A 26,347-nucleotide genomic window follows, 5' to 3' on the forward strand; every position below is an offset into this window, starting at 1 on the left:
TGAGTGTGAAGGCTGCACTCCAGCCACCACCTTGGGTCATGAGGAGGAGAGGATGAGCTGGAAGGAGCCTGGGCCCTTGAGGACTGGGTGTGGACAGGGTGATGGGGAGCCAGGGACAGGTTTTGTGCAGAGCAGGGAGACAATCAGGTGTGTACCTGAGAGAGGACAGGTGTGTGCAGAATGAGGGGGGCGCAGGTGGAAGCAGGGAGCCAGGTGGCCCCAGGCAGGATGTGCTGCCACCTGAACAAAGGCAGGTGGAAGGATGTGGGCGGGGCTGAGAAGTCTCTGGATGGTGCATGGACCCGCCAGGAACAGGAAATGGATGCTGGGCTGAGCCAGGGCCCTGCTCACCTGCACGCTGAGCTGCCCAATCTCCAACTCCAGCCGCCGCACCTTGGCCTCCCGCTCAGCCACCATGGCCTGCAGCTGGGCGACCAGGCTGCTGCTCTGCTGAGCCTCGTTGTTGAGCTGCTGGTCCAGGCGGTGCTGGGAGGCGCGCGTCTTTTCCTCCTGCAGACTCAGGCTGCCCAGAATCTCCTGCAGCTGCTTCAGCTGGACCTGGGGGGCCGAGCAGGAGGGCAGGCGAGGGTCAGCCATGGCCCCTGGGTAAGGAAGGAAAAGGGGCGACCGACCCCCCCACCCCGGACCCCCCACCAGCAACCCACCATTCCCTGTGTCTGCAGGGACCTAGCTGGGACACTGTGTCCCTAGGAAAGCACTCGGGCAGGTGGGGGCCATGCCCTTTTCCTCCCCTCAACTTGCTTCTCCCTGAGATCGGGGCCAAGGACGGCCTAGGGGCTCTCGGGACAACAGAACGCAGCTCAGATGGAGGCCCCTCAGCCAGTGCGGGGGGCGGGGGGACAGGGGGGGACATTTGGGCAAAACAAAAACTTATCCCCCTCTGCCGGGAGACCACCCTTGCAGGCAGTAGCTGGCACCCTCACCAGGAATCCTTCAGCACCTGCCGGAGGCCCCATCCCCCTGAGTGTCCTGCCTCCGGGCCAGGAAGGACCCTGTTGGTGACGCGGAACAGGAGGGGGCTGGCTGTCCTCACCTCACAGTGGAGGGAAACGGGGCTCGGAGAGCCCAGGGGCACTGCTGGCGAATGGCAGGGCGGGGCGGGGCTGGGTTGCAGCTCTCATCAGGCCACCTTCAGTGACAAAGAATGGTGGCACACGGAGCCCTCAGAGGGCAGCCAGCCCCGCACCTCATGTCAAAACAGGGGGCTGAGGCTCAGAGCGGGAAGGCAACTGGCCTAGGATCACACAGTGAGGTGTCCCCAGAGGCAGGCCCGGATCTCAGTCTCCTGTGGCCCGCCCCCCACCCCCACCCGCCTGGGGAAATGATCATGGACTGGGGGCGGTGCCTACGCCTGCATCAGTTCCCCCAGGTACCCCGGTCGACCAGGCATGACCACCTAGGGCACAACTTGGAATTCAGAGTCAAAACTCCGGGGTGCCGCAGGCCCCAGAAAGAACAGGCCAGGCTGGGGTCAGGGCCGCAGTGCGGCGCGGCTGCTCATCAAAGAAGGCTTCGCAGTCAGATAAGCCTGGTTTCGACTCGGTTGTACGGTCTTGGGTGACTTATCTAGCCAACTGGAGTCTTAGTTTCCCCGTCTGTGAAACCGGGGTGTAATATAGACCCTCGGGGTTATCTTGGGGACTAACCATTACACACTGCTCCCCCAGGGCCCAGAGGGGAGGGGTTCCGTGTTGCCACACAGACAAGGGTTTGTGCTGGCCCCTCCGCTGTCCCTCCCATTCCCTGATGAAAAATAACCCAAGGTGTCATCCTATTCCTCCGCCCTCACCCATTTCTTTCTCCTCTGGCGCCCACAGGCCTGGTGGCTTGTGCCTGACGTCCGTCTCAGACACCGTGACCTCTAGACGCCCTTGGGCAGCTTCTGAGCTGCTCCTGCCCCTGGGGTGAGCATCTGGAGGCAATGGGCTGCTGGGTCATGCAGGTGGCATTTGGGGTCAGGTGAGGGGTCGCAGGGGCTGGGGCTGGGGCCAGATCACAGGTGTCTGGGAGGGGCCGTACCATGAGGGCATCGATGAGCTCGTCGTCATGCCGGCCCTTCTCCACGAGGGTCCCCATTTGACTCCTGAGGGTCTTCACTTCGCTCGACAGCACCTTGTTCCGGGACCTCAAGCCCTCAAACTTCTTCTTCAGCTCTTCGAGCTCTCTCTGGAGGGCGTCCCGCTCAGCCCCCAGTTTCTGGAACCAGAAAGCGCAGTCCCGGGCAGGGCTGAGCGGGCCCTCCGGCACACCTGGTCCCTCGCTCCCGCTCACTGGGAGACGACTCCCGAATGGGAAGGGGACTTGTCCAAGGCCCCAGAGCAAGTCAGTGGAGCCGGGTCCCGGACTCCAGCCCTTGCCCGACCGAGCACAGGGCAGAGGGCACCCGTGGATGCCAGCACTCCTTCCTCGGCTCAAGCTCACAGGTGCCCAGGAGCTGCCCAGCTCTGCCAGAGTCAGGCTGAGAGGAAACGCACCGGCCACCTCGGGCCACCTCTGGCTCTGTCCTCCAGGGGTGGTCCCCACCCCCACCCCCGCCTGAGCTGGGGTAAGAGAAGAGCTGTGCTTCCGTGATGCGGGCCCTGGGAGTGGTACCAGGCCGCCCACCTGCCCCAGCGCTGCTCCTTTAAGGCCATCTGGGCCCAGCACACGTCTGGGGCCGGGACACTTGCCCTCTCCTTTTACAATGGACGTTTCAGATCCAAACCTCCCCATCAGCCAGGACGGGGCCACCAAAGTTCACGAAATGGGCTCTGCCTGAGGACCCGTCAGGCGGCTCGAGCTGATCTCAGGTTGTGAGGAACATACACAGCGGTGACCCCAACCCCCGGGGTCTCCTGCCTCTAAGGGGTGCCTCCGGGGCCTTGCAGGGGCGTCATGATCTCCGGGCCCCACCAACCTCCCCGGGGCGTGCATTACCTCCCAGCCTTCCTGCTTTTCCCTTTCCAGGTTGCGGATCCTCAGCAGGTTTTTCTCCTGTGCCGTCAGCTTCCTTGGGTCGGGACAGACGGACAGCTCGTCGATGGCTGCTCCCACAGACTGGCTCTGGGTCTGTCCCAGCTGCTTCTCAAGCTCTCGAACCTGAGGGGGGTACGACTCGCTGTTCCACAGCCGGTCTGCAGTCACCCCTGAGGGGTGATGGGGAACCCCACCGGGCAGGGGACACCACAGTTCCAGATGGGTGTGGAAGCCCCATAGGAGGGGGGGCTGGGGAGGGGAGGGATCTGAGGTGGCACCTTGAGCAAAACAAGAGAAGACGCTAGAGAGGGTTCGCTTGGGAAGGGGGAGCATCAAAGTAGATGAGAACGATCACCCCATCGCCGAGGGCCTTGGGGCCGAGAAGCAGAGGTGTAGCCCCAGGAACCTGGGAGGGAGAGGACAGAGGACCTCAGAACAAGAAGAACTCTGACAGACAGACCACCCAAGACGTGGGGTGCTCCTCGGGCGGCCCTGGGTTCCCGGCCATGTGGGAGAGATGCCGCAGAGGGAGGGCAGGGATTGGAGGCTGAGAGACCAGCTCAGAGCCTCATATAACTTCTCTGAATCTCAGGTCTCTCATCTGTGACAGGGCCCTAAGGGTATACCCTGACGTGTCTGAGCCCGGGAATCCCCAAGATGCTTCTTCGAAAGACAAATCCTGGGGCCCTCTCCGGACCAACAAGTCAGAGCTCCAGGGGCAGGGCCTTGGGACCTGGGTGGTAAACAAGTGCTTTGGGCAATCCTACGGCGGCCCCGGGGCAGCCCGCAGCACTGGTCCAGCCCTCATAGGCTCTCGGCAAGGGGCAGGTAGGTGGCTTTATCCCACGGGGGTTGGAGTGGATCATTCCTAGGGTCCTTCTAACCCTGGTTCCCATGTCGACGTAACATAAATGATGGAACAAAGTTGGGTAAACCTGAGCCGGTGGGGGCGGGGTGGGGGCGGGGCAGCAAAATTCACCAGGCTCCCTGGCAATGGGTAGCCGTGAAGCCGTGAAAGCGCAGGTCCACGCCCTCGCGTGGCATTGTGTGGTGATTCCATTAAGCATGAAAGCGCACGGGACCACTTTTAAAAGTTCATTTACGCAACTTAACACCAACGATAGTGACTGTGTGGCGTGCTTATTATGTCCAAGCACTGTGCTTCACAAACGTTATTTCACTGAACCCACAACGACCCATGAGGAAAGGACTGTCACCTCCATTTTCCAGGTGGGGAGACTGAGGCACAGAGAAGCGATTTGCCCAAGGTCACAGAACTTGTAGACCCAGCGACTCAGGCCACACTCAGACGCAAGTCTCTTGAACCCCAAGGGCCTCCCACACTGGTCATTAGTTATAGTTTTTCGAGGGCCTTTCCCTCCTCGGGTTGGTTTCAAGGATCCCACGGGAGACCCCGGGGGTAAAAGCCACCCAGGAGCTGTGACCCCGAAGTCCCTGGGATGAGGGCAAAGTGCTCGGCAGCTGTGGTAGTTACACACCTGCTGCTGTTTCTTGGTTTGGAGGCAAAAAAGGGGAAATGAAGCACAGCTAACCTCGGTCCAGCGCTGCCTCGGGCCTGGCGCTGTGCTGAACGCGTTACACACCCTGCCTCCTCAGTCCTCCCACAGCCCTGGGGGGAGGCACTAGCGGAGTCCAGGGTTTGCAGATGAGGAAGCAGAGCACAGAGAGAGGAAGTAACTTGCCTGAGGCCACACGGCGGGTGAGTGGAGAGCTGGGATTGGAGTCCAAGCAGTCGGACTCCCCCGGCTCTGAGCCTCTAGGGAGGCTCCAAATGTTCAGAACAGAAAGAGGGAGACGAAGCTGAGTTTTTACTGGGTATGAAAACGTTCAAAAGTCTAAAAGCATCTGGACAAAACTGGGAAAAGCCTACAAGGACACCAGTCACGCAAGTTTACACGAACTGGAGGGATATGCCTGGAGTTGAATAAATCAGAGGCTTTGGCTCTGCGGAGCGCCAGGGCCTGGCACGTGGTCACGGTTACATAAATGCCTGTTCGCTGAGTAACAAATTAAAATCAGGCTGGTTGGGGAGAATGGGAAACGACGGCCCTGCACGGGGCCTTTTTGGGGGTCCTGCGTCTCTGATGTGGGTCCCCGTGGGTCTTTCGGGGGGGCATTTCAAGCCCTCTGTCCAGGGCCGGGAGAAGTCTGATGACTCACTCACCTTGCTCTGCAAAACGAGAATCTGTTGAGCCCGGCCCCTCCAGGTCCCCGGCGAGGACAGGAGCTGCTGGATGTTCACATCTTCCCCAACCTCGTTGGCCAACACCTGGAGAGGGCGGGGCCTTCAGTGTGGCCGGGAGAGAGGGCCCGGCCTGTTCGGAGGCGGAGCGGGTGCGCGGGGCTCCCAGAAGGCCCGGCCTCTGTCTGCACAGCCTTCCCGCCCTCCCCCCCCCCCCCCACCAGAGGCCAGCGGCCCACCCCCCAAGAGCAGCTCTCCCCGGGAAGGCGGCAGGCCCCGCGTCCCCAGCATTTCTTGGCGATGGGTGCTTAGAGCAGACAGAGAACTGCTGACAACACCCAGGTGGGGGGCCCTTGCTCTTGACATGTTCTGGGATGAGTGAACCACGAAACTGGCCAACACCTGCTTCCTTCGTTTGTTCGCCGGTCACCTAGCACTGAGCTCATGCTGGACGGCCACGGGGCCACGCCCTCGGTGAAAGCCACTGACGAGGGGCCGAGGCTGAGGGCAGCGAGGCAGAGGGGCTGATGGATGTCAGTCGGGGACGTTTGGCTCCAGCAGGCCCCACGCGGCGGCCCGCCGACGGGAGGTGTTCAGGCCCCGCCTCCAGCTCTGAGCTGGACGCGGCACGCTCAGCCTGTGCCCGGGCCCGCTGAAGCCTGTCACGGGAACCCGACCGGGCGCACCGCGTCCCTGGCGCTTGTTTCTACAATAGAACACTGTTTTGGAAATCTGAGTGGTTCCAGCAGGAGAGACAAATGCCAGAGAACTCACTGTGTAAATAAAAATAAATAATGGACCCGCTGGGCCTGCGTCCCGAGCCTGAGCCTTTCCCTTTGAGAGGGCGCCTGAAATACACAAACAGCCTATTCATTTTCTAATATTACCGACGGCAGCGGGCACGAGGCAGGTCTGGGCTTCCAAGTCCAAGGTGGCTTACGGAGGAGAGACCCAGGGTCCACGGGGGTGCACGGGGCACAGGGCAGGCTTTAAGGACTCTCCCTGGGTGGACAGCACTGGCCTCCTCGCTCCAGGGGGGGTGGGCTCCCCGCGGGCATGCATGCAGGGCTCCCCCGGGGCAGCCAGCAACCCCACGCACCCAGTGGCTGTTTCCAGGGCTGCTGGAGGGAAGTGACTGGGTCTGGAGCCTGACCCAGAGCGAGCAGCATGATGCCCACGGGGCCAAGCCCTCGCTCGTCCTGAATGGAACCCATTGTCATGCCCGTCGTGCCCCGTCCCGATGCCGGCCCCAGCCAGGAAGGCCTGGGCCTGGCGCTGAAGTACCTTCTGGGCCACCCGGAGGTCCTGCCTCAGAGACTGGACCTGGTTGCGGAGGTCACTCATCTTCAGGTTTGCGGTCGCCAGCCGGTCCTGCAAGGCCTTCAGCTCCGGGGTCTCCGGCTGGTGGGGAGAGACGGGATGGAGAGCCTCAGCAGTGATAACCATCAGAGCCCCCGTTATCCGAGCACGTGCCGGGGCCCTGCCGAGGGCTCAGCGGGGAGCTTCTCATTCCCTCCTCACCAGCCCCTGGGAGCCCCTTAGAGCTGCAAAGCGGAGGCTGGTGGGTGGGGGGTAAATCCCCTGGGCTTGGGCACCTGGTTGGGAGAGAGGGAGGTGAATGTGAATCCTGTCAGCCCAACTCTGGGGGCTGAGGCCTTGGTTCTGAATGTTGCAAGAGCGCACACACACACACACACACACACACACACACACACACACACGGTGGCCACAGACGGGGAGCCACAATTCCAGGGCAGTGGTTGGCAAACTCATTAGTCAACAGAGCCAAATATCAACAGGACAACGATTGAAATTTCTTTTGAGAGCCAACTTTTTTAAACTTAAACTTCTTCTAACGCCACTTCTTCAAAATAGACTTGCCCAGGCCGTGGTATTTTGTGGAAGAGCCACACTCAAGGGGCCAAAGAGCCGCATGTGGCTCGCGAGCCGCGGTTTGCCGACCAGGGTTCCAGGGTGTGCACCCTCTCTGCTGGGCTCAGAGACCAGCACACAGCTCACCCATCTTCACTGGGAACAGAGAGGGAACTGGTTCCTTTGCAGGAGGGCCACCGCCATCTGAACGTGGGGCCCCCTCTCCCGGAACCCCCCAGCCGGGCCTGGGTCCCTTTCCCGGCAGTGAGCTCGCCAGAACAGAAACACGGACCCCGTTTGATCCCCAGACGCTCCATTTCTGTGGCTTGGGGACCTGTGGCAGCCATGAAAACTCTGCCTCCAGAAACTCTTAGCCACGTTTTTTGTTTTTAAATAACGTTGGATTTAAACTATTCAATGTGACGTTTTCCCCAATGTGCTGCCCACTTCTCTGCCTTCAGGAGAAGTTTGGCGTGAAAGGTGCTCCAAGGTCAGCCCATTCACACCCCTACCTGAAGTGAGGACAGGAAGGTTCAGAGCGGGGAGGTCACTTGCCGTGGGGCACACAGCCGGTTGGGGGTGCCAGGGGTGGGATCCGAAGTCTGCTCCTCCCGCCCCCGCTCCCCCCCCCCCCCCCGCGCTAGCCGACTGGCCCACGTAGGCTGTTGCTGATGCGCAGGCACCGGGGCAGCCAGAGTGCTGGCCGGTGGGCAGGGCGTCCCAGCAGCCAGGGCACAGGCCAGGCGGGCTGGCTTCTGGGAAGCAGGGCGGGGGCTGCGGGGGCTTTCTGAGCCTCCCTTAGCAGACACCACAAAACCTCCAGTGTCAGCGCTGCTGGGAAAGGCAGATCCGAGTAGCCTGGGTCTGGGAAGCGCCACGGACCCCCAAAGGCTCTGGGTAGCCCAGCGGGAACCCCCTGGCCGCACCAGGTTGGCTCATTATGGAATGGGTATAAAATACCACTCCCCGGCCCTGCTCCCACAGCACCACCGTGAGGCTAAACAGAATCACCGACGCGAACAGTTCTGCAAGCTGGGAACTTATACAAAACCCAAGTGCATCCTTTTTTTAATCCTTTTTTTTTTAACGTGTCCTCCCCCCCCCCGCCCCCCCCCCCCCCCCCCCCGTCTGGCTGCCTGCCCTCCCTTCTCATCGCTGTCAGGCACTGTCTTCTCGCAGCGACTCTGCTGCTTTGACTCTGCCTTGGAGTGGGAAGCAACGCCCCCTGCCGGTCAGCTCTCCGGGGCCAGGAGCCCCACGGGCCCTGCTGGGCGGGGAGAGCATGCAGGGGGCACCTGGATCTAGAACCCAGGCAATGGCGTCTCTCCAGCCCCGGTTCCTCATCTGTAAGATGGGGGGTATCACCAGCCCCCGGGGGCCTGCGAAGTGATGACCGGATCGCACAGGTAAAGGTGCTGTCTGGGGCGGATTCCGCCAGAGGGCGATGCCAGGGGCCCAGCCCGACTTGGCCGGGCAGCTGGTAAAGGGGGCTGAGCGCCAGGCGGTGCTCCGGTCGGGGCTGGGCCACGGGCACGGGCAGCCGTCAGCCCTCTGCTCTGCCCGGCCCGGTCCTCCCGTCCCGGCAGCTGGGCCAACCCACCTCCTGCCGTTTGGAAGCTGTGTCCGCCCAGAGTGAAAGTCCACAGGCTCTGAGGGTGGGGGGCGTGGGTCGGGGCTGTTTTCTTGGAGGAGATAACTGAAGCCCAGCCCATGGGGGGCGGCGGGGCGGGGGGCAGACAGCGCCAAGGACGCTCACACCACTACCTCCTGCAGCCCCAGCCGAGGGCCGCCCGCTCCACTCTGAACAGTCCTCTGAGGGGGGCATTGCCTTTGCTCTCTCTGGTCAGAAGATGCCCAGGAAAAACCCGGGCACTGATGAATTGAGACGGGCAGCCCATCACCCGCTCCTCCATCAGAAGCTGTCCAGGCTCCCTGCAGCCATCCAGCTGCCATTCCAGGCCCCCCTCCATGGGGACCCCACCCCAGCTTCCTTTGGCTCACATTCCCCCCCGCAACCCCCCGTATGGGTCCTGGGCTGCAGGCCAAGGTTTTCCAGCTGACAGACACCAGCTAGCAAACATGACAGACATACCGATGCTGCCCGGCCTCTGAGCCTTGGCTTGCCTGTTGGGAGGCCCCACCCGCACCCCCTTCTCCAGCAGGGCCCCCCTCAGGAACCCTCCTTCATGGCACCTCCCAGCCGCCTCAGAAGAGGGGTACGAGGGGTACGCTCCCTCTGTGACCGCAGAGCCCAGCCCCTCTAGAAGGCCCTGCCCCCTTCTTCTTCCCTCAACATGGCCACTCATCTGCCCTCTTGGGCTCCCCTGATTTTTGAGTTTCTGGGTCACAGGGCTCAGAAGATCCTGTCAGTCTCAACAAGTGCCCGGACCAGCGCCTCCCCGTCCGGGAGCTCTGGCCCGGGGCCCGGAGGCGCTCGGTGCTCTGGATAAACCGGGAAAGGCCCTGCCGCTCCGCCCAGCCCCTGCCGAGGGCCAGCCCTCCGCCCCCCCCCCCCCCCCCCCCCGCAGCCAGGCAGGTTCACAGACCGGCCCTCAGGAGGCACACCCGCCCTGGACCCCAAGGCGCCCGGCGCTGCACGCTGAGGCCTGAGCTCTCCCCGGGACGGGCATGAAGCCACTCGGTCCTGAGTGGGAGGCCGCCGGGGAGGAGGGGCTGGGAGAGGAGCTCTGGAGTCCTGAGGCTTGGACCCGGGTCCCAGCTGGCTGCTTCCCAGGGGGATGCCCGGGGAGGCCTCCTGGGATGCTCTCGAGACTCCGGTAACGAGAAGAATTCTCACAAAATAAACTGCCCCCTCCAAGCAGGGCTCCAGGGGCAGCCGTGAGCTCCCTGTCCCGGGGGTGACGCAGAGGTGGGATGTGAGGAGGATGATCCCGGTGAGGATGCTGTGAAGGGTGCTGGGCTGGGAGTGGGCGGCCGGTGGGACCAGGCCCTCCCCTCTGGTCCCGAAATCCTAGGGGTCCAGGTCCTCGGGCCCCTCCCGAGCCCCTCTCTGCGTTAGACCCTCCCTGGCCTCCGCTGGGGCGTCCCTGGCGGGGCTGTTGCTCCCTCACGGCTGCTGTGCGGATGCTGCGATGGTGACACGGGTCCCCAGTGGGGTGGAGGTGGAGCCCGGACAGAGGCACCTGCCCCCCTACCTCCCGTGGCTGCCCGCTGACTCCCCGCACAGAGGAAGATGCATACCAAGGCGCTGTCTCCCGGCTGGGCCCTCGGCAGCTTAGCTCCTGCGTCGGTGGCCCCCTTGGCTGGCAGCCTGGCCAGGGCCGTCTGCAGCTGGAAAAGCAAACCCCACACTTAATATTTAATTCTGCTCAGCAATCCGGGAGCCCTAACAGCCGTCTGGGAGGCGGGTAAGGAAAGACGGACTTCCTGGTTCAGACGAGGAGATGCTGAGGACCTGCTGCCTGGGCCCATGGCCAAGACCATCACCACATACAGACGGGCCACCAAGCCGTCACGGGCTTCCCCACCGCTCCTCACCCGAAGCCCACACCCTGTCTAGCAAGGCTGGGCACGGCCCGCCCCCGCCTCTCTGACCTCATCCTCTTCCACACGGGTCTCCTCCCAGACCTTCTTCCCCACTCAGGGCCTCGCACCTGCGGGCGCCTGGCATGGAGGCCCCTCCGCCACCTCTCCCAGCTCAGCCTCCAGGGACCCACCCGGCATGCTCCCTCCTCCAAGAGGCCCTGGGTGCTGGTCTGTCTCCCAGGAGGGCGAGAACCAGGCCTATTTTATCCCTGCAGTCTCCCCGGGGCCTGGCACAGAGCCCGAGGCGGGTCTCAGAACTGTGCTGTGGGAGAAAGCAGCTCCGGGTCCATGCCAGGCACGGGGAGGGCGCTGCGGAGCCACGGAGTTGGGTTTGCAATCGGGCACCACCACCTGCTGTGCGACTCGAGGAAGCGCTTCACCGCTTCCAGCCTCGGCTCCTGTGAGGAGAGGCTGGTGGGTGCTCCCTGGCACAGGGACTCCATCCCGGCTCCTAGGGGAGCTGACCTGCCTGGGCTGAGCCCTGGCCCCGCGGGAGGGCTCTGGGATGAGCTGCGAGGGGCAGCAGGCAGCAGAAAGAGGAAGGTGGATGGAAGTGAGGCCGATTGGGTGCATGCTCCTGGCTCGAGCTGACAATCAGCAAGGATGCCCGTCAGTGCATTTCACAAACATGCATCCAGTGTTCCCTCCCTGCCGGGTCCTGCTCTATGCACTCTGCAATGTGAAGTCATTTACTCCTCGGGAAACCGTAGGGGGACCCTGCTACCACCGCCGCGGGACAGACGGGGAGACCACCTTGCTCGACGGCACCTCTCCATGACCTCTGCCCCCTCGCGTCCCGACACACTTCCCCCTCTCAGGATGCAACAGACTGAGGAGCTCGCTGCTCACACTGACCCACAAGCCCCTCAGAAGGAGCCAACGCCCCCACGAGTGGCTCCCTCCCTGGAGGGGTGGCCCAGGTGCTGAGGCCCCTGCGGAGACAGGGGGGACCAAGGCCCCTCACTTCCTGCTCCAGCTCCCGGATGCGATTGCTCAGCTGCTTCACTCTGGTCTTCCCACCCTCGGACTCGGCCATCAGCACCCGGTTCCTCTTGGACAGCTCGACGATCTTGGCGGCGATGGCATCCCCAGCCACACCGGCGGACCCTGGGGGTGAAGGAAGAGAGGGCGAGGTCAGTGGAGAACGCAGGCCCACACGGCAAACGCACGCTCCACTGCCAACCGCCAGGGCTTGGAGAGGGGCTCGGGAGAGCCCCCCCCCCCGCACACCTGGGCACCTGGAACCCAACCCCAGCACGCACCGCAGCCACGCGGGGACTCGGCACGCCCGAGGAGGATGGCCAAGTGCCAATCCTTCACGCCCTCCTCGGTGACAGGCTCACACCTTCACACCTCCTGCCCTGAGACTTGGCTGTGCCCTCCAGGGCCGACTCTGGGGGGACAGGGACTGGCTTCGGCCGGTGGGATGCTCGCAGACAAGGTGGAGGTGGAGGCGGGGCGGAGGGGAGCCCTTGTGCAGGTAAACTCGCCCTTGTCGCTTGTGCCACCTCCTCAGGAACAGCGCACCCAGGCCAGCTGGCTGGTCCCAGGAAGAGGGAGAGAGGCTCACAGAGCAAAGCTCACCCACCCCAGCCCGGCCTAGACCAGCTGGTCCCCAACCCACCCTCAGAGGTTGGAGCTAAATAACGCCTCCTGCTGAGCGCTGCTGAGGGGGTGTGGTTGTTTCTTACACGGGATTCTGTGGTAACACCTAGTGATACCGATGCACGTGCTCATTCAGTCAAAACCTGGTTTCTACCACGTGTCGAACCCTCGTGGTGTTAGGGATCCAATGGTGAATGAAAAAGATGTATAGAGCATAAAACACCCAGCATAAATATGCATTCCAATACCTGGGAGGGATGAGTGTTAGGGAGTAAACTGACGCTGGGCAAGGGGGTGAGAGCGATGGGGGGTGGTGCTGCTCTCGGGGTGTCAGGGAGGGCCTCTCTGAGGAGGTAACGTGTGAACAGAGACCCGGATGAATGAAGTGAGAGGCCAGTCCGGCAGAAGCGTGTTCTCAGCGGAGGACATAGCAAGTGCAAAGGTCCGGAGGCGGGAAAGAGCGTGGCGTGTCTGCGGAAGCAGCTGGAAGGCCGTGGGCAAGGGCAGGAGGCTGCAGACGGGGTGGCCGGAGGGATGCCATAGAGGAGGCCGCTTGGGGTGGGGCCTAGAGAGGGCAGGCGGTGGAGCCGTCGCTTCGCCGCAGCCTGGCGAAAGGGCCGGCCGCCCTGCACGTCTGAGCCTGAGCCCCGAGCCAGGGTGAGTGTTTCTGCTCTCCCAACACTGAGCCTGGTCTCCCGCGTTTTGTTTTCGACAGGAACGGCCGGGGCACGGAGGGAGGCGCAGTAGAACCCCAAGGGCGGTCAGGAGGCCAGAGTCCCCTGCCGTTGAATTTGGAACTGGTCCTCTGGGTGCTCCCACCCTTTAAGGCATTTAAGACCAAAGGCAGGGAGGGACGCTCTGGCAGATGGCGGCGAGGCCCGCTGCTCTCTGCCATTGGTGACACTGCCTTTGTGGTGTATTGGCCAGCCACCTGGGAATTGCTCAACGGGCACACATGGAGCAGAGGCCAAGGTCCCCACCAGACCTGCAGGGCCAAGGTCCAGCTCATAACCACAGAGCCAACGTCCAGCCCACACCCCACAGGGCTAAGGTCAGTCTTAAACCCACAAAGCCACGGCCCCCACCAGACCCATGGGGTAAGGTCTCCACCAGCACAGCCAAGGTCCAGCCTGGACCTGAAGGACCTCAGTCCATTCTAGACCGTGCTGGGTCCTAGGAAATCCCCGGGGGACAGCTGGCTTCCCCGTCTCGCCCCCCTCTCCGGAGCAGCAGGGCAAGTAGAGTCAATGCCTGCTACCGCTGGGGCTTTTCCACGTCCAAGACTCAACGTCGGGGCCAGAGCACCCCCAGAAAACGGGCCCTGCTGGCCCAGGGAATACACAGCGAGCGAGCCCCATGCAGAACCCTCCTCAGGAGCCCCGGCTGAGCCACAGTCCTTCGATCCCGGCCGCTCTCCCCCTCCCACTTCCTGCGCTGGCCTCCTGGCCTGCCCTCCGCTCCCCTCCCCTCATTTCCAGGACTCATCTGGACCAGCCCGACCACAGCTGACCCTCAGCACCCTCCTTGGGCACCTGCCGCCCGGAACCTGCTGTTTGCCCGTCGCCACGATGGCGGAGCTACCTGTGAAGGCAAATCTGTCCTCTTCTAGCTTCTTCTTCAGGTGTTTGATCTCAAAGTCCCTTTCCTTCAGCAGCTTATACAATCGCCCGTTCTCGTCCACCGTTTCCCTGAGCTGGTGGCGAAGCTGTTCGACCTCGTCTTCCAGCACCCTGCAAGGCACAGGCAGTGTTACGGCCCCCGCCCGGGTCTGCGGTGCCTCGCTGGGCACCGGGTGGTGGTAAGAACTGGTCTGAACAAAACAGGAGGGGAAAATTAAGGGACCCTCAACGAGCGGATTTTAACACACTGGTTTCAAAATTGGGACTCGGTGAACACGAGCCGCACGCACATGTGCGCACACACGTGAGAGGAGAAATCTGAATAACATGGTTTGCTATGGATTCAACAGAGAGAGATATAAAACCTCCACCCAGAGAATTCATCTTCCTTTTAAGCATCCATGGAACATGTACAAAGGCAATTGACTGAAATTAGAAACCAACACTAGAAAAAACAAAACGGCAAACTTATTGTATGTTTGGAACTAAAAAAAACCCCAAACTCCCACTCCTAAATTATATGTGGATTAAGAAGAAATCCCAAATGCATTATACAGCATTCAGAATGGTCGGACTGCAGAAGCAATAAATATCACAACTTGTGAAAGGCAGATAAAGTGATGCTTAGAAGGGGACTGACAGTCTTCATTGCACACACACGCTAGAAGACCAAACAGAATTTGTCTGAGCCCGTGGTCGGCAAACTCATTAGTCAACAGAGCCAAATATCGACAGTACAACAATTGAAATTTCTTTGGAGAGCCAAATTTTTTAAACTTAAACTTCTTCTAACGCCACTTCTTCAAAATAGACTCGCCCAGGCCGTGGTATTTTGTGGAAGAACCACACTCAAGGGGCCAAAGAGCCGCATGTGGCTCGCGAGCCGCAGTTTGCCGACCACTGGTCTAAGCCTTACGTTGAGGCTAGGTCTCCATGTTTTCAGGAAACCTGACAGAAAATCAGGCGGTTGGCTGGCTTTGTATGTTATAAACTGTCTGCAAGGCTCTCTTCAGAACACGAGTAACACGGGACGGAGCGTCTGCGATCACTTCCCATTGTTAGGAATGGGACGGGCTCCCTAGCGACAGCTGCTCAGGAAGTAACATTAGAGAAGGTATAGGTTATAGAAATTATTGTTGTTGCCGTTAATCCACCAGTGGCTCAAGTCTCCCTCACTTCCAGTTTCCCGATTTGGGGAAAGATCATTTGCAAATAGCTCCGGGGTTAACATGGAGCTAATATTTGAGAGCCATATGAATTTTCAATTATGGAGAGGTCTTTTATTTTTTATCAACTAGCATTTTTAGTAGAACATTTTGAAAACTGAGAAACCATAAAAAGTAGAATTTGAAGATGGAAGAAAAAAAAAAAAGATCCTGGGTGAAGTCAGAGGCAAAGAGACAGCTCAACAACTGCAGTGATTTTTATGTAAAAGGACAAACAGAGAATTTTGTGTCAATACAGACTTCTCCTTCTAGTAACCAGTATAGAGCGACATGCACCCATGGACGTCGAATTAGGAGCAGAGTGCGAAGGTTATGGACGCTCTTCGACTTTTCCACCCACTGTAAAACCGCAAGGAACCCACCCAGAGCTTCTGCAGGACAGCCAGCTTTCTGCGTCGTTAGGCCAGGAAAGGGACGCTGCCCGGGAGAACAATCCCAGGTGGGAATCGGAGCCAGGATTCTCAACGCACCATCAGAATCAGCCAACCAGCTCCTCAGAAACCCAAACACCGCCTCCATGAGAAACGACGTAAGAAAATCCAAGTGAGCCCTAACTGGTTTGGCTCAGTGAATAGAGCGTCGGCCTGTAGACTCAAGGGTCCCAGGTTCGATTCCGGTCAAGGGCATGTACCTTGGTTGCGGGCACATCCCCAGTAGGAGGTGTGCAGGAGGCACCTGATCCATGTTTCTCTCCCATCCATGTTCCTAACTCTCTATCCCTCTCCCTTCCTCTCTGTAAAAAATCAATAAAGTATATTTTTTTAAAAAAAAGAAAGAAAATCCAAGTGAATAAACTACACCCTGATGAGTTCCAAAATGCCAATTAAACTTTAAGTGGTTTTTAAGTACATTTCATACCCAATTTCGTCCACAGACCTACCAGATTCTAGAGTCTTTGATAACTATCTGTGCCAATATACCCCTGCGTCTCAACTTATAAGCGCATGTGTAGTCAACCTGACTGTCCAACTATCTGCTATGGGTCCTCCCCTGCCTCCCGACCTCCCTGGGGCGCTCTGGGGAGAGGTCAGACGCGCATGTACCCCCGCTCAAAGCTGCTTTGCGAGTTTTGCTCCCCGGCTTGGAGAAGGCTGAGGCCATCGAAGACCTCCGAGGGCTCCTCTGGGTCACCGTCTCTGCTGCTGAGGCTCAGTTCTTTTTCCTTCTGCTTCTCCATCTGCTTCTGGAGCCGTCTGTGCTGCATCTCCTGCATGGCCTGGAACTGGAGCCGCAAGGTGTCCTGCGAGCCATCCTCGGCTGCCATCTTGCCCTGGGAGTAGCAAAAAGGGCCCGAGCTGAAGCGAACCTCACAAAATGCACATTTCCCAGGAGGGCTCGGTACCTAGTCAGCGGGTCTGCAGCCCCCCAACCCTGGAGTTGGCTGCTTAGCTTTGCATGTGGCCACGTGGAAGTTCAGAAGACCACCCCCCCCCCTAATCTCAATCCCCTGAAAACCAAAGTTGGGCTGAGCATCCTCCTCTAGCCCTGACTATGACCCAAACCTTGCATGGCCTCAGAATACTCTCCATCACTCAGACTCAATGCTTCCCTCTTCCTGTCCCTAAAACAGTGGCTCTCAACTCTGGCCGGACATTAGAATCTCCCAGGAGCTCCCAAAATATGATTTGGGCACGTATTGGACCAATGAAATCCCAATTCCCAGGGATGGGACTCAATCATGACGTTTAAAAGCTTCAGGAGATGCCCGTTAACCCCGAACCAAGTCCAAAGGCATCAAAGGCTTTGAGGGATGTGGCTGCCGTCTCTCCTTCCAGCCCGCCTTCCCCTTGATAACGCCCCTTCTAGGTCACCTTGCTCCTACACCTCACCGAAAAAAGTCTGATTAGCCTAAATTTACAACAGAGTCCAACGTACTGTTTCTGTCAAGGGCCGGACGGTAAATATTTTAAGCGTTGTGGGCCAGAAGGCTCTCTTGCAGCTACTGTATTGTGCCATTGCAGTGAAAAGCAGCCACAGACACGACGTGAGTGGGCAGGTGTGGCTGTGTTCCAATAAAACTTTATTACGAGAATAGGCAGTGGCCTGGATTTGATCTGTGGGCCTTGGTTTGCCAAGCCCATCGGGAGGAATTTCACCTGCAAAGATGTCTTGAGATGGAAGAAGAGCGGGGGCTGGCCCTGGAGCGGGAGGACGGGGACAGGGGCTGCCACCAGGTGGCGCAGTTCCCGCTCCCGCCGCGTGTGGGGCGCGAGGCCTCCGCAGCAGAGGCCAGAAGAGGGCGCTGGAGGTCGGGCGGACCAGAGCTCGCCACCTACTAGGGCGGCTTGGGGCAGGCGACCTACCCTTGGAGCCTCACTAACCCTGGAGCCGCGCGGAAATCAGGGCCCGGAGAGGGAGGAGGCGGTGCGTGAGGATTCCCAGAACCAAGGAGGGGTCCTCGCTCTGCGTGGGGCGCGCAGGGAGCGTCCGGCCGGGGTCTGCGCGCCGGGCGAGCGTGTGCGCTCCGGCTCCGAGCCAAGGCCCCGGGGTGGCGGGCTCCCCCGGCTCCAGCCCGCGCCCTGCCGCGCCTGCCCCGCACTTACAACGGCCACTCCGCTCCTGCTGTCTGGGGGCCACCGCAGCGGGGTCACCTCTGCCGGACGCTGCTCGCGCTGCCCCGGCAACTGTCGCCAGGGAAACCAAGCTACACCGCCCCGTCACGTCACCACGAGGCTGCGGCGGCCCAGAGGGCGCCGGGAGTTCAGAAAGGGGCCGAGGCCGGGGCGGCCCCGGGGGCGGGCGGCGGTGCGGGGAGGTCAGGAAGGAGGCGCGGGGGCTGGGGGCGGAGGTTCTGACAGTTTTGCGGGCCGAACGTTCTGCGCAGCGGGGCACCTTCCGCAGCCCTGCGGGGGAGCTGAGCAGGGGGACGGTCCCCCACCTTGAATGTCTTTGGAAAATGTAGAAACGGTGCGGGGGAAAGGTCATGTTGTGGCGGCGAGTGAAGAAAGTGGACGATCCCACCTTGAATGTCTTTGGAAAATGTAAAAAAAAAAAAAAAAAAACTGCGGGGGAAAGGTCGTGCTGTGATGGTTAGTTATTGCTAAGGCTGCGTGCTTAAAACTGGAGCGCAGGGGCAGGACGGGGAGGGGTGCACAGAAATATTGTAAGGGAGAGTTATTTCGTGTTGGTGTTGGGACTGCAGTGCTGTTTTCATGTTTGCACTTTAGAGGAGTTTAAATATAATGAACGTGGTTTATTTTCATAGTAAAAAAACTCTTGAGTGTTTTTTGTTGTTGTTTTTTTAAAATGTATTTCATTGATTTTTTACAGAGAGGAAGGGAGAGGGATAGAGAGTTAGAAACATCAATCAGCTGCCTCCTGCACACCCCCCACTGGGGATGTGCGGGCAACCAAGGTACATGCCCCTGACCTGACCATTGAGTCCGCAGGCCGACGCTCCATCCACTGAGCCAAACCGGTTTCAGCTCTTGGTTGTTGTTTTTTTAAGGCATTCCCCAATTTAAGTCACTACCATATTCAGGGCTATCTGAGGATGGGAGACAAATTTCTAGGAAAGAAGATCCGAGGAAGCTTTCTGAATGTTTACCCAGGCTTTTATAATTTGAAAATCTTCAAATATCTTTTTTTTTCTTCTTTTCCCCCTCATAAGGCAGTCCCGCATAGAACATGCACAAAGATGCAGCATCAGACCATTCGAGCACAGTATCACAACCAGAATGTTGACATTGACACAATCCACCTGTCTTATTCAGATTTCCCCGTCTGACCGGTATTCATGTGTGTGCATGTTTAGTTCTATACCGTTTTATCACATGTCAGTTTGATCGCCAAAGTGTAGAGAAGACATTGAACACTTAAATCACAAGGATCAAGGTGTTGGGCTTTTATAGCCACACCCGCTTCCCTCTTGCCCCCGCCCCCTCCTTTGCCAAGTCCCTAACCCCTGGTGATTGCCAATCTGTTCTCGATTTCTAAAAATTTTGTCATTTCCAAAATGTTTTCTCAGTGGAATAATATAGAGTGTAACCTTTTGGGGTTGACTCCCCGCCCCCCACCCCCCTCAGGATAATTCTCTGGAGGTTTATCCAAGTTGTTGTATCAATAATTTGTTTCTTTTTATTGCCGAGCGGTTTTCCATAGTATGGATGTGCCCAGGTTTGTTTAACCCAGTGGTCGGCAAACTGCTCGAGAGCCGCGGTTTGCCGCTCTGTTGACTAATGAGTTTGCCGACCACTGGGATAGAGGCTAATCACAAGGAACAATAACAGCCTGTAATTATTGGAATCGAGAGTCTAACCTTTCACCCATAGAAGTACTTCTGGGCTGTTTCCACTTGAGGGCTATTACAAATAAAGCTGATATGAACATTCATATATAGGTTTCTGTGTGAATCTAAGTTTTCATTTTTCTGGAATGCCCAGGAGTACAGTTGTATGGTAATCACATGTTTAGTTTAACCAAAAAAAAAAAAAAAAAAAAGCAAAAACAAAACAGCCAACCTGTTCTGTAGCTGGCTGTACCATTTTACATTCCCACCAGCAATGCATAAGCGATCATTTCTCCATATCTTTGCGCTGTTTGATGTTGTCACTATTTTTTAGTTTAGCCATTCTAATATGTGTGTGGTGACATCTCATTGTGATTCTGACATTCATGATGGATAATGATACTGAACATTTTTCTCATTGTGCTTGCTTGCTATCTGTATATCCTCTTTGGTGAAGTGTCTGTTCATGTCTTTTCACCCAATTTCTAATTTTTGAGTTTTGAGAATTCGTTATATCTAGATACTAGTCTTTTATTGGGTATGTGGCTTGCAAATTTCTTCCCAGTCTGTAGCTTGTCTTTTAATTCTCTTTGCATGGACTTCAACTTTTTACATTTTTATTAGGTCCAATTGATCAATTTCTTCCTTTTTTGGTGCCAAGTGTAAAAACTCCTTGCCTAGTCTTGAATCCCAAAGACTTCCCTGTAATTTTCTAAAAGTGCCAGAGTTTTATGTTCATGATTTATTTTGATGTGATTTTTGCATAAATTGTGAGATTTAAGTCAAGGTTTGGTTTTGTTTTGTTGCCTATGAATGTCCAGCACCATCTGTTGAAAGATACCCTTCCTCCATTGGATTGCTTTTGAACCTTTGCCAAAAATCAGTGGGGCAGCCCGGCTGGTGTGGCTCAGTGGTTGAGCTTTAACCAGGGATGTGCAGGAGGTCACAGTTCTACTCTCGGTCAGGGCATAAACCCGGTTGCAGGCTCAACCCCCAGTAGGGGGTGTGCAGGAGACAGCCAGTCAATGATTCTCTCTCACCATTGATGTTTCTATCTCCTTCTCCTTTCCTCTCTGAAATCAATAAAAAAAAAAAAAAAAATATATATATATATATATATATATATATATATATATATATATTTTAAAAATCAGTTGAGCAAACTCAGCAACAGCAACAAAAAAACAATTGGAACCGGGCAAAGGACTTGAATAAACATTTCTCCAAAGAAGATATACAATTGGCCAATAAGCACATGAAAAATGCTCAACATCACTAGCCATTAAGGAAATGCAAATCAAAACTACAATGAGCCAGGCCAGCGTGGCTCAGTGGTTGAGGTTTGACTTATGAACCAGGAGGTAACAGTTGGCTTCCTGGTCAGGGCACTTGCCCAGTTGCAGCTCCATCCCCAGTGGGGGGCATGCAGGAAGCAGCCAATCAATGATTCTCTCATCATTGATGTTTCTGTCTCTCTCTCCCTTTCCCTTCCTCTCTGAAATCAATAAAAATATATTTAAAAGCCCTAGCCAGTTTGGCTCAGTGGATAGAGCGTCGGCCTGCGGACCAAAGGGTCCCAGGTTTGTTTCTGGGCAAGGGCACATACCTCAGTTGCAGGCTCCTCCCTGGCCCAGGCCCTAGTAGGGGTGCGTGCAGGAGGCAACCAATGTTTCTCTCACATGGATATTTCTCTCTGTTTTTCCCTCTCTTCCACTCTATCTACAAATCAATGGAAAAATACCCTCAGGTGAAGATTAAAAATAAAAATTTAAAAACCCCATAAACTCACAATGAAATACCACTCCATATTTAGCTGTTTTGTCTCAAAATGGAAGTAAGCTTTGCTGCAGCTTAAAGCCAGGCTCCATAATCGGATTTGGTCGTTGTACCAGGAGTGTCTCTTGGGGCTAGACCTACGCCAGTCATGGTATTACCCAGGACACTAAGCCACCAGTTTACTTTAGGGGACGGTGACCCTTATCCAGAGCCCCTCCCTTCCCGGAATCAGACACCCAAGAAGCCAAGAGTTACCGTAAGGATATTATGGGTACGGATTCAGAGCAAACAGAGGCAAACTGCCTTGAGATATTTTTGCCCATATTTAATATCTTATTAAATACTAGAGGCCCAGCGCACGATTCAATCGTGCGGGTAGGGTCCCTAGGCCTAGCCTCCTGCGATCAGGGCCATCTTCTGCCTGTTCGCCAGTCCCCAGGCCCAATGCTGCCTCCGCCGCCGCCACTGAGCTGCCAGGCTGTTGGGATCACCAGCTCATCCCCAGCCGCTGCCGCTGCTGCTGAGGCTTGAGGCGCTGACGAAGGGGAGCACGGCAGGGGATCCGGGTGCGGACAACTGGCTCCCCGCCTCCGATGGCAGCGGAGCTGGGCAGGGGATCCGGGTGCGGACAACTGGCTCCCCACCTCCGATGGCAGCGGAGCTGGGCAGGGGATCCGGGTGCGGACAACCGGCTCCCTGCCTCCGATGGCAGCGGAGCTGGGTGTCCAGGGTGTTCGAGGCAGCCCCCCTCAGCAGCCGCCAATCCAGCCGTTGAGAGGCAGGGCGGGGGGGGGGGGGGGGGGGGGGGCGGGAGTCCCGCGACTCTCAATGGCCGGATATGCCACCCCGAGTCCTGCCCCCCAGCCTCCCACCGCCCAATTTGGGCGTAGCGGAGTGATGGTTATTTGCATATTGCCTTTTTATTATGAAGGATGCCTCTTCTTAGCCGGGGGCTCCCACAGAGATAAAAATTGTTCACTTTTTCCAGGTTCAAGTTCCTGTGGGCTGGAAGGTGCTGGATACACACTGTCAGTCCTGCCTCTTCAACTCACCAAGGATTTGGGCTTTTGTTGGCCATCAGCCTCTCACTTAATGCCACTTCAAGTCTTATTTGACCCATGGAGCTATTTTGTCTAAGATGTGTTGTTTGTGTATATGGCGATCTCATTCCTCATATGTTGATTTTACTAGGAAACTAAATGTTCTGCCAAGACTCTCATTAGTCTTTATTTAGTTCCAAGGGATCTCTCTGATGGATGAGATCCACCCTGGCTCTGCTTCAAGCTCTCAGCACAATGCACTGGTAATATAATTTATATTTGCCCCAAACTTTCTCAATTTCACTCTTGGTTCATATCACTCTTGGTCTTTCAAAACACATGGATGGAAAGCAACTGGTCTCCGTGATCATCGTTTTCCCCCCTATTGATTAGGTCCCCAATGCCTTGTGTACTTCCCAGTTTTTCATTCACCTCCTCCAGTCAAGACCATTTGTATATGGGAATCTCACCTTCCTTCTTATAAAGGCCAAAACAAATATTGGCTAAGGATTTTAATTTATGAAAAAAAAAAATCTGAGGCTAGCCTGGCTGGTGTGGCTTGGTTGGGCATCATCCCATACACCTAAGGATTGCTGGATTTGATTCCCAGTCGGGGACAGGCCCGGGTTGTGGGCTCAATCCCTGGTAGGGGGCATGCAGGAGGCAGCCGATTGATGTTCTGCTTTCACATCTATTTCCTCTCTTCCTCTCTCCTCCCTTCCTCTCTCTAAAAATCAATTTTTAAAATATTAAACAACAATAAAAAGACCGAGTTTTAAAAAATTTAAATCTGAGGATAAAATAGCCAAAGTATACTGGAAAAAATACTAGACTTGGGACCTGGCTGGGGAGTGTGGATGTGTGTGGTGGAAGGTAGAACAAGTATTTTGGGAACAGACATGACTCTATGTACCTGCCTTCATCATGCAGTCTCTCTTCATGACCAAGGGTCTCAAGTACTGGATTTGTGCCCAGCTCTGTCACTTTTCACTCGTATGGCCCTGAATAAATTTCAGCTCTCCTCGTTGAAAAAGTCAGGATAATATGTACTTCAGAGTTTCCAAGGAATGAATGGAAGAATCTTAAAGTATTTTATATACAGCAAAGCTGTGTATATACGTAAAGTATTATCAGAGTGGAACATGCATTGTGTTTTAAACTCAAACGTGACAAAATTTGAAAAAAGGTGAAGTTCATTGTGGCCTAGAAGAATTTTAAAAAGCTCTACCAAAAGTAGAATTTGGGTAGTGTATTAACTTAAGGCGTGCACCGAACTCACTGGGAGTGAGGGGGAACTTTCTGGAAAGGAGCAGAGCATAAGCAAAGGGTTCGGGCAGTGCTGGGCACAGGGCTTTGGCATCAGCGGTGGCACCGCTGTAGGTAGGTGGCAGGACGCAGGTGAAGGACCTAGGTTTACAGTGGTGGCAACAGGGAGGGGAAAAAGGACAAATCTGAATGTTGAGAGACTTTGCTTAGGAAAAACTGGCAGGCCCTGGTGACTGGTTTAATAATGATAAATGACAGGAGGAAGGAAAGATGCTTGAGTTTGAGCCCAGAGTGTGACAGCGGGAGCCGGAGGGCATCGCTGACAAATGGGTGAGCTAGGCAGGAGCACCAGTGGGCAGGACCCTGAGTGTGGCTGCAGACAAGCTGAGCGTAGGTAATAGGGCTCTAGCCGGAAGGTATAAGAAGCTCAAAATATTCAAAAGGACCTATTCCTACATTCCTCTGAGGGGGGCAAATGGACGCTGGCCTCCACTGTAGACCCATTTATCACTACTGAATTTAGGAGAAAACTGTACAACTTTTGTCTTGCTAGAAACAAATTCTTTGGCCTCATTTCAGTGACTGAGGGGAGGAAAGTAGGCTCTTGAAGACTACAGCTAGGATGCCTGGGCAGTGCTGGTTCTTTCGTGAACTTGTACCAGGCAAATCACTGAGAAAGTGGCAATCCCGTCCAGGCTGGTGCATGTAACATTCCCTTTCTCAAATTTCTCCATTCTATTTGAAGAGCTTTCAAACAGGATCAAGAATATAAATAATTGGCAGTCCCAGTATTTGACACGTGAGAACTTTATAAATACCACGTGTTCCTTCGGCTTTGTTCTGGCCTAGTAGGTATGTTGCCACAGGCTATAGATCTAGAAGAGCATTGATCCTAAATTTCAAGTTCCTGTAACTCTCTGAGTAGCATTTCCTCAGGAATTGCCAACCCTTTACTCCAAAATTCTGATACAGAAGGGAAGGTACTTTGAGGATTTATATAAGTATGGAGTCAAATTCTAATTCTCATCACCAGATGTTACTGTTGCTTGCTAACTAGACATAGGTAACTTCTTTGGGGACAGCAGGATCCTAAATGTGAAGAAAACCAAAAACTATTTATTCTAATTAATTCAACAAAGACGTATTGAACACCTATATGAGCCAGGTGCTTTGGATGAAAAGGATTAGACTAGTGGAGGAGAGGCACGGAAGCAAGTCCACACCAATGCTTCAGTGACACACGACAGTAAGCCGAGGACTCCAACTCTCAGTGGAAAATCAGCAGACCACCCCCTAAGGTAGGACATCGTTTCCCCAGGGATACCGTCTGTCCAACTCCAACCCTGGATTGGGCCCCCCAGCCCAAAGTCCCTGCTGCATCCTATACCTACTACCCACCATGCTTTTCGTAATCCCTTATTTAATGCCACACTCCCTACTCGGCTGTAAGTTTTAAGGGCAGGGTGCACGTAGCTCCTGTGCTGTTGCATCTCCAAGCTTCACAAGGGTAACAGCAATGATTGACTGTGTACTAGTACTGATGCGTCAGGTGCTATGCTCAGCCCTTTTCATCCGCCATTGCACTTAATCTTCCCAACAACCCCAGGCCCCTGGTATTGTCCTCACCCATATAATGATCGTTTTACAGATGAGGAAACCACGGCTACTCGGCTAGTAGGTAGAACCATGAACCCAGATCTGAGTCAAGCAAAAGTAGTATCACATCCACTTAAGCTCCTTTTATGAACTTATATAACCTGAGGCCAGCCTGTTCATCCACCCTTCGAAGGGCAAGAAACCCCTCACTCTTGGTCACGTTTACTGCCATCTCAACATCTTACTGTGGTTTTTTCTATCCTCTGTCATTTGTCCAGATCGTTTTCTCTCAAATTAGTATTTATTTTCACAAAAATCAATCATATCCTCATCTATTAAAATGACAAGTTTCTGAAACTTGTTCCCAATTTTTTTCTTCTACAGAAACAACTGTTAAGACTGCCTACAAGCATCTCCTATAAGGTCTATTGGAAGCTGATTAAAATTCCTAATAGCTTATATTTTAAATCACTTTCTCACAGACCCATAGGAGCATAGAAATTATCTAGACCAATCTCTCACCTCACAGTGAGGAAAAGACTGAGAAAACCCTGACTTGGTCCAGGTTATACAGTCAGTGGTGAGCCAAGACCATGCCATAACCTCTTAATTTTATTTATGACAAATAAAATTAATGCCGCCACTCCAGCATTAATTTCACAAAGGCCAACATTTCAAGTCTCTAATACCTGTTGGCATCTACCACTTGACTATACAGGTTCCAGTCCCAAACCTACATCCTTCTCTAGCTATTCGACGTTGGTTAGTTACTTGAACTATTCATGCCAAAGTCCTCTATGAAATGAGGATCATAGCTCCTAACGCTTAGGGTTGTTAGGAAACTTAAATGACATTGTACTTAAAAAGTGCTTACAGCAGTGTGTAACACACAGTAAATGCTCAATAAATGTTAGCCATTTTTCCTGTTTGGTAAATATTCTTTAACGATGGTTCTTACCAAAGGTACAAAATGCTCTCCCTCATTTCTGGAAACTTAAAAAAAATTTTTTAAAATACTTTTTTTTTGGGTTGATAGTATTACAGATATCTCCCACTTCTCCCATCCTCCCAGCCCCTACCCACCCCCCAGGTCTTCACTACCCTATTGCCCATGTCCATAGGATATGCATATCCTATCTAATAAAAGAGTAATATGCAAATTGACCATCACTCCAACACACAAGGTGGCTGCCACAAGATGGCCAGCATGGAAGGGCAGTTGGGAGGGACCAGGCCTGCAAGGGAGGGCAGTTGGGGGTGATCAGGCCAGCAGGGGAGGACAGTTGACCAGGCTGGCAGAGGAGGGAAGTTGGGGGCGACCGGGCCTGCAGGGAAGGGCAGTTGGGGGGGACCAGGCCTGCAGGGGAGGGCAGTTAGGGGCAAACAGGCTGGCA

General features: G+C 55.6%; 1 protein-coding gene across 1 annotated transcript in view; it reads right to left on the reverse strand.

Moving 5' to 3' along the window:
* The window catches only part of CCDC13 (coiled-coil domain containing 13), a gene marked incomplete at its 3' end in the record, with an annotated part of 29,264 nt that extends 12,947 nt beyond the window's left edge, over positions 1-16,317 (reverse strand). The window contains exons 1-9 of the mRNA XM_079795582.1: positions 16,091-16,317; positions 13,784-13,932; positions 11,562-11,704; positions 10,253-10,342; positions 6,464-6,580; positions 5,162-5,266; positions 2,938-3,099; positions 2,041-2,217; positions 352-558 (exon numbers count right to left, since the gene is read on the reverse strand). Coding sequence (XP_079651708.1) covers positions 352-558; positions 2,041-2,217; positions 2,938-3,099; positions 5,162-5,266; positions 6,464-6,580; positions 10,253-10,342; positions 11,562-11,704; positions 13,784-13,932; positions 16,091-16,311 — 1,371 coding nt within the window. The 5' untranslated portion in view covers positions 16,312-16,317. The remainder of the gene's footprint in view (positions 1-351; positions 559-2,040; positions 2,218-2,937; positions 3,100-5,161; positions 5,267-6,463; positions 6,581-10,252; positions 10,343-11,561; positions 11,705-13,783; positions 13,933-16,090) is intronic.
* Between the last annotated feature and the right edge of the window lie 10,030 nt (positions 16,318-26,347).

This window comes from Cnephaeus nilssonii, assembly GCF_951640355.1.
Source record: "Cnephaeus nilssonii genome assembly, chromosome: 17".
NCBI lineage: Eukaryota > Metazoa > Chordata > Mammalia > Chiroptera > Vespertilionidae > Cnephaeus > Cnephaeus nilssonii.